The sequence below is a fragment of the Pteropus medius genome, unplaced genomic scaffold (assembly GCF_902729225.1).
Source record: "Pteropus medius unplaced genomic scaffold, Ma_sr-lr_union100, whole genome shotgun sequence".
Taxonomy (NCBI): Eukaryota; Metazoa; Chordata; class Mammalia; order Chiroptera; family Pteropodidae; genus Pteropus; species Pteropus medius.
In genome coordinates, this window is record NW_024349803.1 from 487,769 (window position 1) to 504,125 (window position 16,357).

Here is a 16,357-nt window from a genome sequence, read left to right on the forward strand (position 1 = left end):
TTCGCTACACCTTTCCCAGCAAGCCCCGCGCGAGTGCTGGCTATTGATTGGCTGTGGCGAGCAGGCTCTGCCAGCAGCGGTTACCCAGGGTTTCCGGTGCGAGGCCAGAGCGGGCGAAGCTGTCCGGACGTCGGCAGTGGGGTGTGTACCGCGGCGGCTACAGGGACGAAGCGCTCAGAGGGTCTGTGGACCAGGGCGCTTTCGGCCACTAGCGGGGAATCACGCAGATTCCGCGCGTGGGCTCGGATATGGGGGACAAGGCTGAGGCTCGTGCGCATGCGCGGGGGGGCGGGTGGTACGCCGCCCGAGGCGCGCAGGGCGTGGAGTGGGTGTGTGTGCGCCGCGCAGAGGGGTCCACGTGGGAGCCAGGGGTGGGGGCGGGGAATCGAGCGTCTAGCCACGTCAGTCTTCGGCCGGGAACCTCTCCCGCGCTCGGCCTGTAGTGAGAGGGGTCCGCGTTGTGCCGGAAAGAGGCTTCAGCAAAAAGGAAGCCTCTCCTCCCCCTCTCCTGGAGCAGCGCCCCGAAAACCTGCTTGGGCACATCAGGCTCCCCTGACCATCCAGAGAAAGGGAGAACCGTTGGCTCCCTCTGGTGAAGGCCGGCCAGTTTGTTTTAAGGAGCTGTGTGCACCTGGTGTTGGGATCTTTTATCCAGGCTGAGAAGAATTTCGAAGTCTGGAAAATAGCAAATGCGCTTATTCCTACAGGATCTGCTCACCTACCATTGCAAACCACAATGAAGAACCAAGACAAAAAGAATGGGGCTGCCAAGCAATCAGGCAGCACTTCCAACCCTAAAAGCAACCCAGGGCAAGCGGAAGCAGGACCAGAAGGAGCCCAGGGGCTGCCCAGCCACTCTGCCCCTGCAACAGAAGCTGAAGGTTCCAGCAACCAGGCTTCAGGGAAGACTGAGGGTGTGTGCCAGCTCAGCTTTTCTAGTGGGCAGTAGGAGGAGTTTGTGGTGTGTCAGTCTAGCTTCTGAAGTTAAGAGGCCACTGTTACCCAGAAAGAAGGAATTTTAAATTGAAGGTAGGACAGTGCTGAGTCTTTGCCATCCCCACGATATTTGGGGGAGTTGGTAGAGCTTTCCACTCTAAGCACAGGAATAACCCTTGAGAGAAGGCTCTGACAGAATTAAATTGGGTAATAGTCAAATGAGACACCCAGCCAGCAAATCCAGAATAAAAACACTTCATTAAACAGTGGGTAACTGCTCTTTATACTTGAGGCATTTCTAAAACTTTTAATAGCAAGAAATGACTTTTGTGGGGAGGAAAAGGGGATGGGCTAGACATTGAGCTCCTGCTACATGCTATCCCTATGTGCTGGATATTTTACTTGATTTCTTTTATGCTCACAACAGATATGGTTGAGTGACAATGAGAAATAGACATACCATTTTATAGGTAAATAAACAGGCGTAAAGAAGTTAGGCAACATTTAACCCAAACCAGTAAGTTGGTATAACCAAATCAGTGGTATAACGAAATTATTTATCAGTGTGCTCCACGTCCTCTCCTGCTATAGGAGCACAAGCCAAAACTGCTCCATCCGGGGCCCTCCGCGATGTCTCTGAGGAGCTGAGCCGCCAGTTGGAAGACATCCTGAGTACATACTGTGTGGACAACAATCAGGGGGGCCCAAGTGAGGATGGGGCCCAAGGTGAGCCTGCTGAAACTGAAGATGCAGAGAAGTCCCGGACCTATGCCTCGAGGAATGGGGAGCCTGAGCCAGAGACCCCAGTAGTCAATGGTGAGAAGGAGACCTCCAAGGGAGAGCCAGGCACAGACGAGATCCGGGCAAGTGATGAGGTCGGAGACCGAGACCACCGAAGGCCACAGGAGAAGAAGAAAGCCAAGGGTCTGGGTGAGCAGAGGGCAGCTACTTGTGAGGCTAGTGAGAGGAGGGAGTTTGGACCCTACTTCCGAGAACAGCAAATCACACTAGTTTAATCAAAGTCAGGGCTGTGGGGCTATAGCACAGTGGTGTGCAGGTGGTTCATTGCACAAGGGCTTCTGGCCTTGGGAGCAAGTGGGAATCAAAATCCAACCTGCTCTCTCTTTGAGAAAATGGAGAGTAGGAGGCTGGGTGGACTCTTCTGCAAGCCAGCACTGTTTCTCTCCTGCTGTGTGACCTTGAGCAAGGCCTTTCCTCTCTCTGGTCTTTTAGTTGTCACTTTTCTACGGTAAGAGAATTGGACTAGACCAGGGTTGAGAATGCGAGTAAGCCAAGATAGCCAGGGAGCCCCATAAGGACCAAGAGAGTGCCTATTTCATCCAAAGAGTTGACGGGTCCCAGCTAGTTGATAGCATATAAAACTACAGGCTAAGTCTAGCTAGCCTTTTATTATTATTTTTTAATACAAGCCAGTAATCTACAGTTGTGCAATCTTTAGATTTTTAACAGTTGCTAATATGCTAGGAACCAGACAAAACCCACCTGTGGGTTGGATTTGGCCTGTATGTCAGTGATTTGTAGTCTCCACACTGATTTCTTGGAGCCTTCCAGGGTTGCCACTTCAGAAGCATAGTGCTGTGCTATGTACAGGGGTTCTCGAGGGAGATAGAAGGAATATCTGACTCAGGCACAGGCAGTGGGGGAAAGTGATTTGGCTGAGGGTAGGAGTCAAGGGCTAGCGTGTGTTAAAAGAATCAGAATCTGGTGGTATTATGCCCATGTCTTAGTCCCTGCTCCCCCACCCCCTAACTGATACCCTAATTTAAAGGTTTTTTTGTTTTCAATCTTAGGATCAGATATTAGAAGGTATATTCATTTTAAAGTTCACCAGTTGGCTACTTCTGTTGATAAAAGTTTAGTGGTTCTCAAGGAGACCTGTTCTTTTGCATCCTTCCTATTTCAAAATGGCCTTCCTTGCATTGAAACAGTAGCATTGAATTCACAGGTAGAACTCCTTTCTTTCACCTGGTGGTAGAGCAGGCAGGTTTTTTTTCCCCCACTCCTAGTGCTCACCAAGGAGATTACATAGAGATTCAGTTATTCATTTAATATGTATTTGTCGAGCATGTCCACTTTGATGAGCTTTAGAGATAGCACTGGGCTATAATGATAGGCAGAATTCAGCTGGTCTCAGATCTCATGAAGCACATGGACTAGCAGAGAAGGCAATCAGTTCAACAAACAAATATAAAGTATGATAGGGGAGAGCCGCCTCAAGGCAAAGAGTGTGGGCGCAGGTCTGGAGGGGAATCCCAGAGAAGGGGATACATGCCTTTGCTCCCTGTGCTTTGCAGGAAAGGAGATCACGTTACTGATGCAAACATTGAACACACTGAGTACCCCGGAGGAGAAGCTGGCAGCTCTGTGCAAGAAGTATGCGGAACTGGTCAGTTCTCCCCCTTCTCACATCCTTCCTGTCTTGGAAAGTCTGCAGGCACCTGGCATGGGGTTGTGGGTGGTTTAATTCCTCTTCAACCTCTCTCTGAGCCTTTTCCCCATCTAACTGGAGAGTCAGGTCCCAGCCAGCCTCTTCAGGGCTGACAGAGGAGAAATTCACATTCCAGTTGTAGAGCCCTAGAGCTCCTGGCCTGAGTCCCAGATACCATGTCATCTCACCCCTGTGTGCTTCAGTATGCATCTCTCTAAAATATGGAAATGCCCAATGCCATCATCACACTTAACAGAATTAACACTAACGTTTGATATTATCTCAATACCCAGTCCATAGTCAAATTTCCCCTTTTGTTTAAAAAAATTTCAATTTGATCAAATCAGGGTCCAAATGAGGTCCATTTATTACACTGGGTTATTACGACTTTTTTCCTTTTACTTTAAAGCAGCTTTCATCTTATGCCCTGCTCTTTTTCCCATGACATTGACTTATTGCAAATCAACTATCCTGTAGTGTGCCCCACTTTCTAGCTTTGTGTGGCATTTAACTTGTTCTGTTACCTCCTTAGTTGCTGTAAATAAAGTGGAAGTTAGCTCTAGAAGCTTGAACTAGTTCAACTTCTTTGACAAGAATTCATTATAAATGATACTCTGCACTTCATGTTACATCGCAGGAGAAACAGTGTGGTCATCCCACCTTAAGTGGTGAAAGATTGTTCAGTGGGTTCAGGGGCACCAACCTGGTCCCTCCTTTGTCAGGTTCTCCATTAGAATTTGAATTAATAGATGCATCCACTGAAGGTTATTCCCTAATTACTTATTTTTAAAATTTTTCAGTCCATTTATATTAATTAGCTGGAATTCTCCTGTAAGGAACTTTTCCTACATATAAAACAGAGAAAATTATACCTGCCTATTGGGTTTTTATAACGAAGGAAAGGACATGAAAAAGACCCCACCCTTTCAGAATGACCCAACCCAGGAAAGATTGATGATTGTAGGAGAGGAGGAAGTGAGTTGTTAGGATGATGTTCACAAGAAGATGAAAGAAGGTGAGGTCTGGTGCACCAGCAGAGGGGTCAGCTGTGGTGAGAAGCATGGCCAGGTACTTGTGACTGGAGAAGAGGACAGGCACTGGTGGACTGGCAGATAGGGAGCTCCTGCTCCTCTAGTTATTTCTGTGTTCTCAGGAAAATGGAAATGATAGTTTTAGCTGGGGCAGGGGAAATTTGAAGAGGGGGATGAAGTAGTTGTCTAGAAGAGTGTAAACGTAGTAGGTCCGGTAGGCAGACCGAGGTCTTCCTGAAAGGAGTGGTCATGAATTTAAAGTGAGATTCTTCACGTGCAGTTGCTCCAGTGCCGGTGCAGGTTTAGCAGGAGGTTGATATACCAAGGCTGGGGTTTTTCTGTGAAAGGGGCCAGAGAGTTGAGGGTATAAGGAATCTAAGCAGGGTGAGAAGGTATGTCATTATTTAAAGGGGGGTTAAAGGAAAGTGAAAGGATGGTTTGGTTATTGGACTGGAGGTCCAGTAGGGTAGGGGACCTTCTGGGACCACAGATATTGGAAGGAATGAACTAGGAAGATAGGCGGTGGACTGGCCTGGGATGAGATAATGGAGATGGGTGGGGTTCTGGGTTTTGACAGACTGGTCGATTGAAATGTGGCTAGTCTGAATCTGGATGTGCTGTAAGTGGAAGATACACATTGGATTTAACAGACCTAAGGAAAAGGAAGACTGTAGAACATCTCAAATTTTTTGCATCAATCCCAGGTTGAAATTATAATATTCAGGTATCAAAGTTAATTTCACCTTTTCACTTTTTTCAACGTGGCCACTAGAAAAATTTTAATTACACAGTTGAGTCGCCTTGTATATTTACCGTACAACATGAATAGATTCATGGGAGGGGAGCTGAGCTGGGCGAAGACAAGGTCTGAGGAGGAGGTTAAGGACTGTGAGACCAGGGAGTCAGAAGGGTTGTCTATCAGTGATGAAAAGACCATGACAATAATAGGAATTATGTAGAAAAGAGAAATGGTGAATCAGTGCTAAAATCTTAGAGCAATAAAAGGGAGCAACAGGGTCTGTTGATGAGTACAAGGACAGGTAGTAGGTGGCCTCATCGAGAGCCTGAGTGTCCCGAGTAGGGAGAATGTAATGGTCTGAGAATCTTGAGAGCTTTGTCTCTGGAGTCAGAGCTGGGAGAGAAACTGGGATCTGCTGGCTGCATGTCTCTGTTCTGTCTAAGTATCCATTTCTGTAACTCTGAGTTACAGGGCCCTTGGGGTTATTGTGAGGAGCAAATGGAGCACACGCAGTGTCCAGCCTGAGCTGATACGGCTGGAGTCGGGAGAGAGCCGGGATTCCCATGGAGAGAGCCCTGCAGGGTGTTTACTTGCCTTTCTGTCCTCAGCTGGAGGAGCATCGAAACTCCCAGAAACAGATGAAGCTCTTGCAGAAGAAACAGAGCCAGCTGGTGCAAGAGAAAGACCACCTGCGCGGCGAGCATAGCAAGGCCATCCTGGCCCGCAGCAAGCTCGAGAGCCTGTGCCGTGAGCTGCAGCGCCATAACCGTTCCCTCAAGGTAGGCTGGCCAGGCCTCTGGGAGGGATGGCTGGTTTCCTCAACTTCCACGTAACCTTTGGTGGCTTTCCCCTTAAAAACTAGCACAGACTTTTCAGTATAGAAGTAGATTTCCCCAGTAAATGCCCTGCCTTAGCGAGAGCTACTTGTAACCATTTGACATGTACTTGTATTAGGTAAGGTAAAGGCTAAGTAGCTAAGAGAACCCAGAGTGCAGGAATTCAGTTCCCAGTTCCATAGCCGCCCCTGGCTGAGCCAGCGGGCAGCTCCTGCAAGCCGAGCCACTCTTCTCCCGGAGCTGGTCAGTCAGGAATGTGTATTCTTCTTGTTCTGCTTTCCATGGGGTGGGGTCACTCTGGTTAAAGCTTGGTCACTGCTGTGACTTCCAGATCATTTTTGTATGCATATCCTTTATATCTTTCTTATAAAATTAGGATGAGTAAATATATGTTATTTTGCAAATTATTTTGCTTGTTTATAGTTTGTCTTTTAAAACATTACAAATTTATTATAAATTTAATGTAAAGGGTTCAAAGGTGACAAAACCATAACAAATTAAAGGTAGTAGCCGCTCACCATGCTCAACTTCAGTGCCCAGCAGAAACCACTGGGAAGTAAACCTACTTATATGTAAATTTAAGTACGGTCTTCCATCTCCGTACAGTTTTTAAAGTGAAGTTATTAATACATGTATTGTTTCTTATACTGTTCCATTTTCTCAGTTTACACAATGCCTTGTCTTTTCTTGTCTGTATACAACACTGTCTTATTTTTAACATCGTTGTATGGATATATACTGTATTTTATCAGTGTTCTAGTTAAGGTATTTTGTGGTTGTTGGTCTTTTTTCATGATTATACATGTAGAGCTATGGTGAAAATTGTTACTTATATTCCTGGCTGATTATGTAGAATTTATCCATAGGGTAAATCTCAGAAGTGAAATGTCTACATCAAAGATTATGCAAATTTTAATGATTTTGCCAGATTGCCTTCTTACCAACAGTGCCTGAGTGTCTAATTCTGCACGACCTTGCCAACCCTGGGTGTTACTAAATTTTAACTACTTGGTCAGGACTACTTAGGCCTTCCAGAACTATTCTGAGGGCTAGAATAGGCATCAGGAAATCCAAAATTCTTTAGAATGGTACTTTCATGTATGACTGCATTTTTCTAGGGAATCTCTCATTTGATCTCACCTGATATACAGAAGAGTCCATTAGGAGCGCATGTTGTATGACATCTTGGAGCCTGGCTACTCCTAGCTTTGAGAGCGGGGATGGGGGTGGGACATTAATAGAGACCATCCTGGATTGGTTGGGGGAGCCTTGTGAGGCTGGGGGAGCAGTAGATGATGGAGCTGGGGCTGACTTCTCTGCCCAGGAAGAAGGTGTGCAGCGCGCCCGGGAAGAGGAGGAGAAACGCAAGGAGGTGACTTCGCACTTCCAGGTGACGCTGAATGACATTCAGCTACAGATGGAACAGCACAATGAGCGCAATTCCAAACTGCGCCAGGAGAATATGGAGCTGGCTGAGAGGCTCAAGAAGCTGATTGAGCAGTATGAGCTGCGAGAGGAGGTAAGGTGTCACGGACAGTCGTCATGGCCAGGGAATTGGGAGGTTCTGGTGTGCGGCAGGCACTGGGACAGCACTTTGAAACCCCATTCTCCCATTCCTCTCCTTTCTTGTGAGGGGAGCACAGTTTTAAAATGGGGATATGTTCATGTACTGTGTATTACATAGCACCCACAGCAGGGCCTTGCGGTAGCACCCCCAAATCAAACGTGTTAATACTTATGCAATTAAACTCCTGAGTATACTCATCTGAATTATAGTTAGCCATACAATGGTACAGCTCAAGTTTGTCTGCCAGCTTAGGACAGTGTCAGTTTTCAGAGTTTTTTAGAATTTGAAATCACAGGGGAGGAGCTGGACCTGTGGTCAGCAATCAACTCCAGGGGCTGTGTTCTCTGATTCCTTACCACTCTGCTGCCCCTGCCACCAGAACGGGTAGGATGTCACTGCCTTGGTTAGTGTTGGCTGCTTCCCCAGGCACTCGAATCCCTCGCTTTGGGTCCCCACATGCCAATCACTTGGCTGCTCCGGGCCTCTGTTTTCTCATTGTGAAAAGAGACTGGCAGCTACCACAGTGCCATACCAGGCCCCTTCCGAGACCCTGGGAGTGTGGTGACAGGCAGGAGAGGCAAGACCCTGCCCTTTGGACTCTGAGTCCAGTGTGGTAATCATTGTGTTCAGGGCCAAGAGGGGCCTTCCCTGACCCACCCCATCTTTTTTCTGTACTTGGTCCTCTGAGAACAAGGCTTCTTGTGATGCATTTGTTTTGAGAGAAGTGGTTTGGTTCTTGTCTCAGTACTGAGACTCATGGAGGCTTCCTGAGCCACCAGAGTGAGGCACCTACTTCAAGTACCTAAGGACTCTTCCCAGACCTTCTCCCCAAGGCAAAATAAGACTTGTTACTGCCTGTGGAGGTGGAGGCGCAGGGCTCCCAGCCCCATGCTCCTCATTTACACCCCTCCCCCAGTCAAATTCAGGCACTCCCATTCTACCCCTCTGATCCTCTGCACCTCAGATCACAGGTAACTTAAATTCATTATGTCCCGAACTGGACCCCTCCCCAAGCCACCTTCCCTTCCCCTTCCAAAAAATATATAAAATTCCCCACATCCCTATTTTCAGTTGCTTTTACCTTTGAGGTAGCACTTCAGTCCACCACCTTCACCTTGTCCCTAGAACCTGGGTTCTAGTTCCCAGGGCTGCTCCTGTAGTTAGGACAGCCATTCCTTGGGATAGCTAATCTTTACCTGTAGGGCAGAGTTCTGCCAACAGAGCTAAGCTGTTGTGCTGGTAGAAGTTTCGTTTTTTGCCCTTTCTTCCCACTTATAAGGGAGTTGGACTTCAAAAGTGAGGGTTGTAAGCCCAGTAGAGTGAAAACTCTTGGGGCCGAAGGTTTGAGTATGTTTATTACTTGGCTTCCTGGGAGCTGATTTCATCCATAAACCCCTTTGCTCACCCAGGACAGATTCAGCGAAGAGAAATAGGTGAGATTGGGAAGCAGACCTTCCAGGGACTTCCTGTGGTGCACATGGTAGTCCAGTATATCAGACTGAGATGGGAGGCTGGGCTGGAGGGCCTGGTTCCTGCAGCGACTGGGCCTCCCTGAGAAAGGGAGCTCCTGACTAATGGACCCCTCCCACACCCCTGCAGCATATCGACAAAGTCTTCAAACACAAGGACCTGCAACAGCAGCTGGTGGACGCCAAGCTCCAGCAGGCCCAGGAGATGCTGAAGGAGGCAGAGGAGAGGCACCAGCGGGAGAAGGATTTTGTGAGGCTTAGGCCCTGGGGGTGGGGGTTGTTGGAGAAGGTGGGTTGGGTTTTGGCTTAGCTCCTAGATTTGTATGGGAGAGGTTGCTACCTGGCCAGATCAGGGCACTGTTTCCTCAGACACTAGTCTATGCAGGAAGCTTCAGTGGTTTTTGGCGCGTATGATGGAAAAAGGCCACACACAGCCCCTCAGGGCTTCTGATGAGGTCTGGGGTCTATCTTGGAAATAGCTCCTCAAAGAGGCAGTGGAGTCCCAGAGGATGTGCGAGCTGATGAAGCAGCAGGAGACCCACCTGAAGCAACAGGTAAGACAGTGTATATCCTCAACCTGTGCCTCCAAGGTACCCTCACTGGAGGGAGAGAAATGGGACCCTCATTCTAGGACCACCTTAACTGCTGTGTGATCTTGCTGAGCCTTTGTTCTCTCTGGACCCACCCAGCACCTGTGTGGTGATGACCTGGTGGCTAGATGAGCTCAAAGGACTTCATTCCTAGTCAGAGGTGTTGTGCTGCTTTAGAGGAGGTGGGGGGGACAGATGGTTGTTTTTAATTACATAAATTATCCTTAATTCTGGAAGAAATGTTTGAAAACAAACATAAAGGCGAAATGTAAGTCACCCCAAATCGTACTTTCCAGGCTTAACATTTTGGATTATACATAGTTTTTGTTTTATTTTTAAGTAAAAGTGGTATCTCGGTAGAGTTGTTGTGTCAGAGGGCCAAAGGCGGGTCTGAGCGTGTTGACCAGAACTGCCTTCCAGGAAAGCCCAGTCTTAACCTGTGGGCTTCTTTCTCCCTCAGCTTGCCCTATACACGGAGAAGTTTGAGGAGTTCCAGAACACTCTTTCCAAAAGCAGTGAGGTGTTCACCACATTCAAACAGGAGATGGAAAAGGTAACACTGGTCCAGGCTGGGTATGGCTATGGGGACACAGGCTGCTTCATTCTGAATGGGATGCCTTATGGGCAGCTGTTAACACTAACAGTGTGATTGAAGCCAAGGGTGGGATCACAGCCTTTCCTCCCTCTCAAGGCAAGTAGTATATGCACCCTCTAGATTGTCCTGGAGAATGAGGCTGTCTTGTCATTTCCTCTTATTGGCAGTATGTGTTTAAATTGTGACATCCTGAGGTGGCACAGAAGGCACTGACTGCCCTGTAATGCCTTGCCCCCTGGGGTCTGTTTCACACCTTGGGGACACATGTACAGACAGCCTGGTCCCCTAATTATTTCCTTCTGCCTGTCACATAACCCAGATGACAAAGAAGATCAAGAAGCTGGAGAAAGAAACAACTATGTACCGGTCCCGGTGGGAGAGCAGCAACAAGGCCCTGCTGGAGATGGCTGAGGAGGTAGGTTGAGAGGGCCCTGCAGCTGGGGGTGGCGTGTGCAGTTACTGAGTGTCAGGCCCTTTCCTATACATTCCAGCAACACGTGCAGCTAGCATGAGATGGAGCTAGACTTTACATGCATGTCTGTCCAAGTCCAGGGCACTGTCAGCTCTCCCCAGGGGGGGAGGTGGTGAGCCCAGTCATAGGCCTGCAGTGGAAGCACAGAAAACGAGTGGAAGAAAGGAGTAAAGGAACAGGAAAAAAGGGGGTGCCAACGATGCACATAGTTTGTATGGAGAGTGGTCCTGATCATTTGATTTTTGTGCCTTGAGATGTAGGAGAGGAAAGTAGCTCAGTGCTGGAGCAGATACTGCAGCCAGACCTGCTGAATGTCTCCGGTATGCCAGTTCATGGGACCTTCCCTCTAGATCTATGACGTTGACATCAGTAGTCCTTATCCTGGAAAGTACTTTAACGGATAAGGAGATAGGCTCAAAAGCCAAGTAATTCGCCAAGGTTATCCGGTGGATAAATAGAGGAACTCATTGTCTCCAAGCCATGCCCCTCTCCTACACCACATTGCCCTCAGCTGACAGCCAAATCTTGGCACAAACCAGGGCTGTTTACTTGAGAGTCTAGCTTTTGACTGCAGTCTACTCCCAGCATTGTTAAAGTTATGAATGCTTTTTACCAAGTAACAATGTAAGGTTGATATCACGGCATCAACCTTACATTGGCCCTCTTTCTCTCCCTAGAAAACGCTCCGGGACAAAGAGCTGGAGGGCCTACAGGTGAAAATCCAGAGGCTGGAAAAGCTGTGCCGGGCGCTGCAGACAGAGCGCAATGACCTGAACAAGAGGGTACAGGACCTGAGTGCTGGTGACCAGGGCCCCCTCACTGACAGCAGCCCTGAACAAAGGCCAGAGGCTGACACTGCCTCTAAGGAGCAGGTTGGCGAGGGGCCCAGGGCTCAAACACCTAGCTCCTCAAGGGCCACAGAAGCTCCTTGCTGCCCTGGAGCACCAAGCACAGAAGCAATAGGCCAAACAGGGTCCCAGGAGCCCACCTCCACCACCGCCTAGGGAGCCAGGCACTGGGGATGTGCTGGGAAGGGAGCAAGCAGCCCAGCCAGGCCTGGCCCTTGCAAGGCTCCCACTGCTAAGCTCCCAGTGCTGAGGCCCAGGGTGCTCTGACCTGGCTGGCATCTGACACTTTGCAGTTTTGGATTTCATGGGTCAGTTTTATGTACATATGACATGTACAAGACCTCATACATTTATTTGTGTAAGTGTAAAATGGGCTTGCATTGGAGGTGGGGTGTGTACAGATGAAGTCAGTGGCTCTAATGTGAGCTGAAGAGTCTTAAAAAGAACTGTCATCTGTAGCTGCCTTCACAGTGAGCTGGCAGGACAAGTGACTTGAACATTTCCCTGCCTGACTGAGGCTCAGACCCCTCCCTCCCTGCCCTTCAGGGCTTATGACAAGTGTCACACCCAGGCCTTGACTGTGTTTCTCTTGTTAGTGGGGCTCGGGCAGCTCTGGCTGTCCTAGCAGAGCCTTGGCATAGCTGGTGAACAGACCACTTTCCTGCCTAGGACAAAGGACCTGGAGAATGTGTCTGTGTGGGATGATGCACTGGTAGGAAGCCCCTCGGGCATCGCTTCCCATGCCCTCTGGTAGTGCCAGGACTAGGCCAATGATGCTTCAGTAGCCTTATCATTCACAGGTGCCTCTCTAGCCTGCACAAATGATTGACAAGAGATCGCCCAAAGGATTATTTCTGAAGGTTTTTTGGTTTTTGTTTTTGTTAACACGTGACACTGTGTATTGAGGATCTTCTGAGGGAGGAGGAAGGATGCTCTAGCAGTGGTGCCTGGGTTCCTGGCCTCCAGTGCCCCACCACCCTCACCACCCCACCTGGCACCTTTTGCCATGTTGGTGCTCAGGTTTCCTGTTAGATGAAGTCAGCTTGTAAGAGAAAGGGCAAGCTTACCTATGGGTTTCAATCCTGGAAGGGCCCTATTGAGTCCCATCAGCACTGTCTGCAGCATTTGCTGGGCCCCAGGCCCAACTATCCCTCATGGCTTTATGAGTCTGTTTCTGCACCTTGCCCTGTACGCCAATGTACAATCCTTGAGATTTGTCCCAGTTCCATAGCCCAGGGAATAAGAGCTGAGGTCTGTCCTCGGCATCCCACTTCTTCCTGTGTGGGAGCCTCAGCTCTAGTCTGACAGCTAATGGATATAAGTGAGACTCAACAATTGACAGCCCCAGAAATACACAAAATACGTGCAGATACTTTTGTCTGCCCTCATCCTGTCCACTGTATCCTCCCCCCTCCCCTGCCCCCACCACCCTCCTTTACGTGTTACTCTATACTCTGAAAGTTCTGCTGGTTACAAACTTGCCACCAGGGTATTAGCCAGTCTTTGTCCAGAGCAATTTTCTGGGGCAATGGAATGAGGCTTGGATTAGGAAGCAGGGCTCTGCTGGGCTTGGGGAACTGTACCCCACCTCCAGCCGGCCTCAGCTTCAGTGTAGCTGAGGGAGCCATAGACCAAGGTGGATAGGACGGTTGAGCTTCTGCTGTTTGCTGTATTTCCTTGAAGCTAGTTCATTATCATACAGGTCTACAGGTCCCTTCATCTTTTACAACTAGCCCACTTTTTCAGCCATTAAGTCCCTCTGAAAAAATAGGTTCACGAAGAGTCATAAGTACTCCTGAATCATGTTCTGACTTAGACCAGAGATGGCAAATGAATGGCACACCATTTTCCCTCTGCCCCCATGGTAGGTACCACTAACCTGCTTCAGAGTATTTCCTACTCATTCCTGGTAGGTAGGTCATTTCTCAAGGTTCCCCCAGCAGCCAGTTTCATTGCTGAGACCTGTTTGCCATCCCTGGCTGAAATACTGCTCTCCTGTGGAGAAGTGTATCCTAAGATCTTTTCTTCCTCTCTGAAATGCCTGTGTCTGAATGGTCCCTGAACATGCCTCTTCCTGTTCCAGTAAGGCTCCCTCCCCCAGCCCTTGTGCCAGGCTGAGGTACACAAGAGCTGCCAACCCCATACAGGGTTTGCTGGAATATGGAAGCACGGGAGAGGCAGAAGCGTCTGCCCACTCCCTTTAAAGATCAGGAAGGCCTGCAGTGGCCCACATGATTGCCTGCCTCACTTCAGCTACCTCTTAAAGCCCAATGGGGTGGGGAGTCAGAGCTGCAAAGCACAGCAGCCCTCTGAAACCAAGTCTGGCTACTGTGGAGCTACAGTGAGCAAGGCTTCCCAGCTGGGCTTCCCAAATCAGAAATACAGGCCCTGGGTAGGGTAGAACCTTTCCTCAGCTGTAGGCATCCTGGCCAGGCTACCGATGAGGATCCCATTCTTCCTCTAATTCCATTGACCAAATCTTACTAATCACTACAGCTGCTCTGCTTGCTCTGCTTTCCAAAGTCAGCCCAGGTTCCTGTGTACTGCCCACACCAGCCGGGAGCCTGGGCCAGATGCAGGGGAGGTGGTCTGTCTATTAATGAAGGCCAGTGCCTTCCTCACCAGGGCAGGTCCCATGCACATGACCTCAGTTCTAGGACCAAGATTGTGTTGGTTGCTTAGATTGCTAATTTTTCCTCCAGGGGACCACAGTAGATGAGGCTCACAGCCCTTGGCTCTGCTGACAGTAATCTGTTCAGAACCTTGTCCAGCTGAGAGCTTCGTGTACACCAGATTCCGAGAGGTGTCAGTAGCTCTTTTCTCATTGTTTTCATAAGGTTTTTGGACTATGGGCTGAGCTCACGCACTTTTCTGTAAGAGAATGTTATGTCTGTAAAGATGGTTATTTCCCCTCTACTCCATCGTGGTGGCCCTGTTGAGGGCTGACCAAGAGGCCTGTGGAGCTGCCCTGGTGTCTCGAGGAGGGCAAGGCCTGCTGAGCTGATTCTCCAGCTGCTGCTCCAGCCCTACCATCTTGCACAGCACAGAGGTGGTCACCCCAGGGATAGCCGGGCACTTGCCTGGGGGAGGGGCACTGCCTTCTGTCCCTGTAACTGCTTCCCTTATGGCCCAACCTGGCCACCCAGATTTGTTCGAAGCTGTGCTGACAGCTTTTTTTTGTCTCGTTTTGGTATTCACAACAGCCAGGGACTTGATTTTGTTGTATTTTAAACCATATTAAATAAAGAGTCTGTTGCCTTACTAGTTTCTCTCCTGACCTTTGTGGTTATTTGGTGTTTCCGAATCTATCCAGCCATCACATTTGTCTGGATCTGCCAAGTCTCTGGGCCCTGAAATCCTGCATCTTCCAGAGTGCCCTCGTTCCTTCCAGCAGTCCCCACAGCTCAGGACATGGAAGATTAACTTTGGCTGCCCAAGGGGAGCCCTTGGCAAAGCTGGTGTGATGCTCATATACATAGGAACATCAGAGATGATATCTTTCACTCAGTCAAAAATTGTCCCTGTCCTCTGAGGGCTCACAGGCTAGTGATGGGAAAAGGGACTTTTAGGTGTAGAAAGAATGGTGGTGCTATGAGAGCATAGAGGAGGCCCTGTCTCCTTCAGCAAGGGGATAGAGGTGGATACCTGGAAGGGCCTATGGCCCGAAGGGCAAATAGAAGTTCTACGACTTCGTTTAGTAACTAAGTGGTTCACATAACTGTGGGTGCACAGGGAGGGTGGTGGGAGGAGATCCATGGGCCAAATCACTAAGAGCCTGTCGCCAGGTGAAGGACTTTGGGCTAGATCCAAAGGGTGGGGGGACCTTAATACTGAAGGTGTTTAGGTAGGAAATCAATATGGTCCACAAGAGGTAGGTAAAAGGCAAGGACAACAGAGATCTAGGCATACGCCAACTGAGACCTAAATTAAGATGAGTGGGAACTCATAGCTGCTATCTGGGGCTATCTGCCATCTTTTGGCAGTGGCTCACTCAAAGGAATAAACACAAAGGAACCTCCAATTTCCTTTGATTTTATGCATTCCTTGACAAGACCACATCCCGCATGCAGTTCTTAAGAATGGGCTGATTTCTTCTTACACACTCTAGCTCATTCACCCCAAGCCTAGGTGTAAAAGCTGAGGCTCCTTTATCGGAGCCTCATCCAGCACCCTGTTCTCAGGCCCGGGCTGGCCTGGCACAAAGGATGGTATATGAATGCCGAACAAATGACAGAGACAAAGTGCCCTTCCCTCTAGGCCTCCACAGGTAGGTGTGTCCACGTTGGCTGTGACAGTCCCCACAGAGCCTCTGCCCTTCTAGTTGGGGTTATTTTTCTGGGCTGACCACGTTGGTTCCAGTCAAAGATCCTTTGGAGATCAGGGGAGGCCACCACACTCTTGCATCTCCTAATCAAGCGGCTCTGAGAGTAACTTCACCCCAGAGGTGCTCCTGGACCCTCTGCCACTTTCCTGGAAGAGCCCCAGTGCCACTCTAGCAGCTCTGGTAGAGGAGGGAGACTTGCCAGTTGTCCTCTCTGCCTGTGCAGACCCCTCCCTCAGATCCCTGGTTATTGAAAGAGTCTTGAATTAATGTCCCCTTTTGGAGCAGTTGAAAGCAGCCCGGAAAGAGCCCTGCTCTAGGGACTTCGGAAAGGTGTCTCATCCCTCCCTAGCTCAGCCTGAGGCCCAGGCCCCTGGAAGCTGCTCTTCCCGCCCAGAGGAGGGGAAGGTGGGTGGAGCACCTGTGCATATTGTCCTGGAGCAGTTATTTGAGACTGCTGGGCAACCTGGCCAGGGAAAAGCCTGTCTCTTGTTGCATCAGCTG

The 16,357-nt window shown here is 49.2% G+C and overlaps 1 protein-coding gene across 3 annotated transcripts; it reads left to right on the forward strand.

Annotated features, from left to right (window-relative positions):
* Window positions 1-3: 3 nt before the first annotated feature.
* TXLNA (taxilin alpha) lies at window positions 4-14,796 on the forward strand. Of its 3 annotated transcripts, none has more exons than XM_039836887.1 (11): window positions 4-141; window positions 708-914; window positions 1,528-1,866; window positions 3,252-3,343; window positions 5,764-5,934; window positions 7,316-7,510; window positions 9,158-9,277; window positions 9,507-9,581; window positions 10,078-10,170; window positions 10,532-10,627; window positions 11,362-14,796. In XM_039836887.1, exons 2-11 carry the CDS (start codon window positions 737-739, stop codon window positions 11,686-11,688), a joined length of 1,686 nt encoding a protein of 561 aa, XP_039692821.1. In that variant the 5' UTR covers window positions 4-141; window positions 708-736; the 3' UTR covers window positions 11,689-14,796. The 3 variants fall into 3 exon arrangements, with proteins under 3 accessions (XP_039692821.1, XP_039692823.1, XP_039692822.1); XM_039836889.1 differs by having other exon boundaries at window positions 1,528-1,662; XM_039836888.1 differs by having other exon boundaries at window positions 92-181.
* Window positions 14,797-16,357: the final 1,561 nt, after the last annotated feature.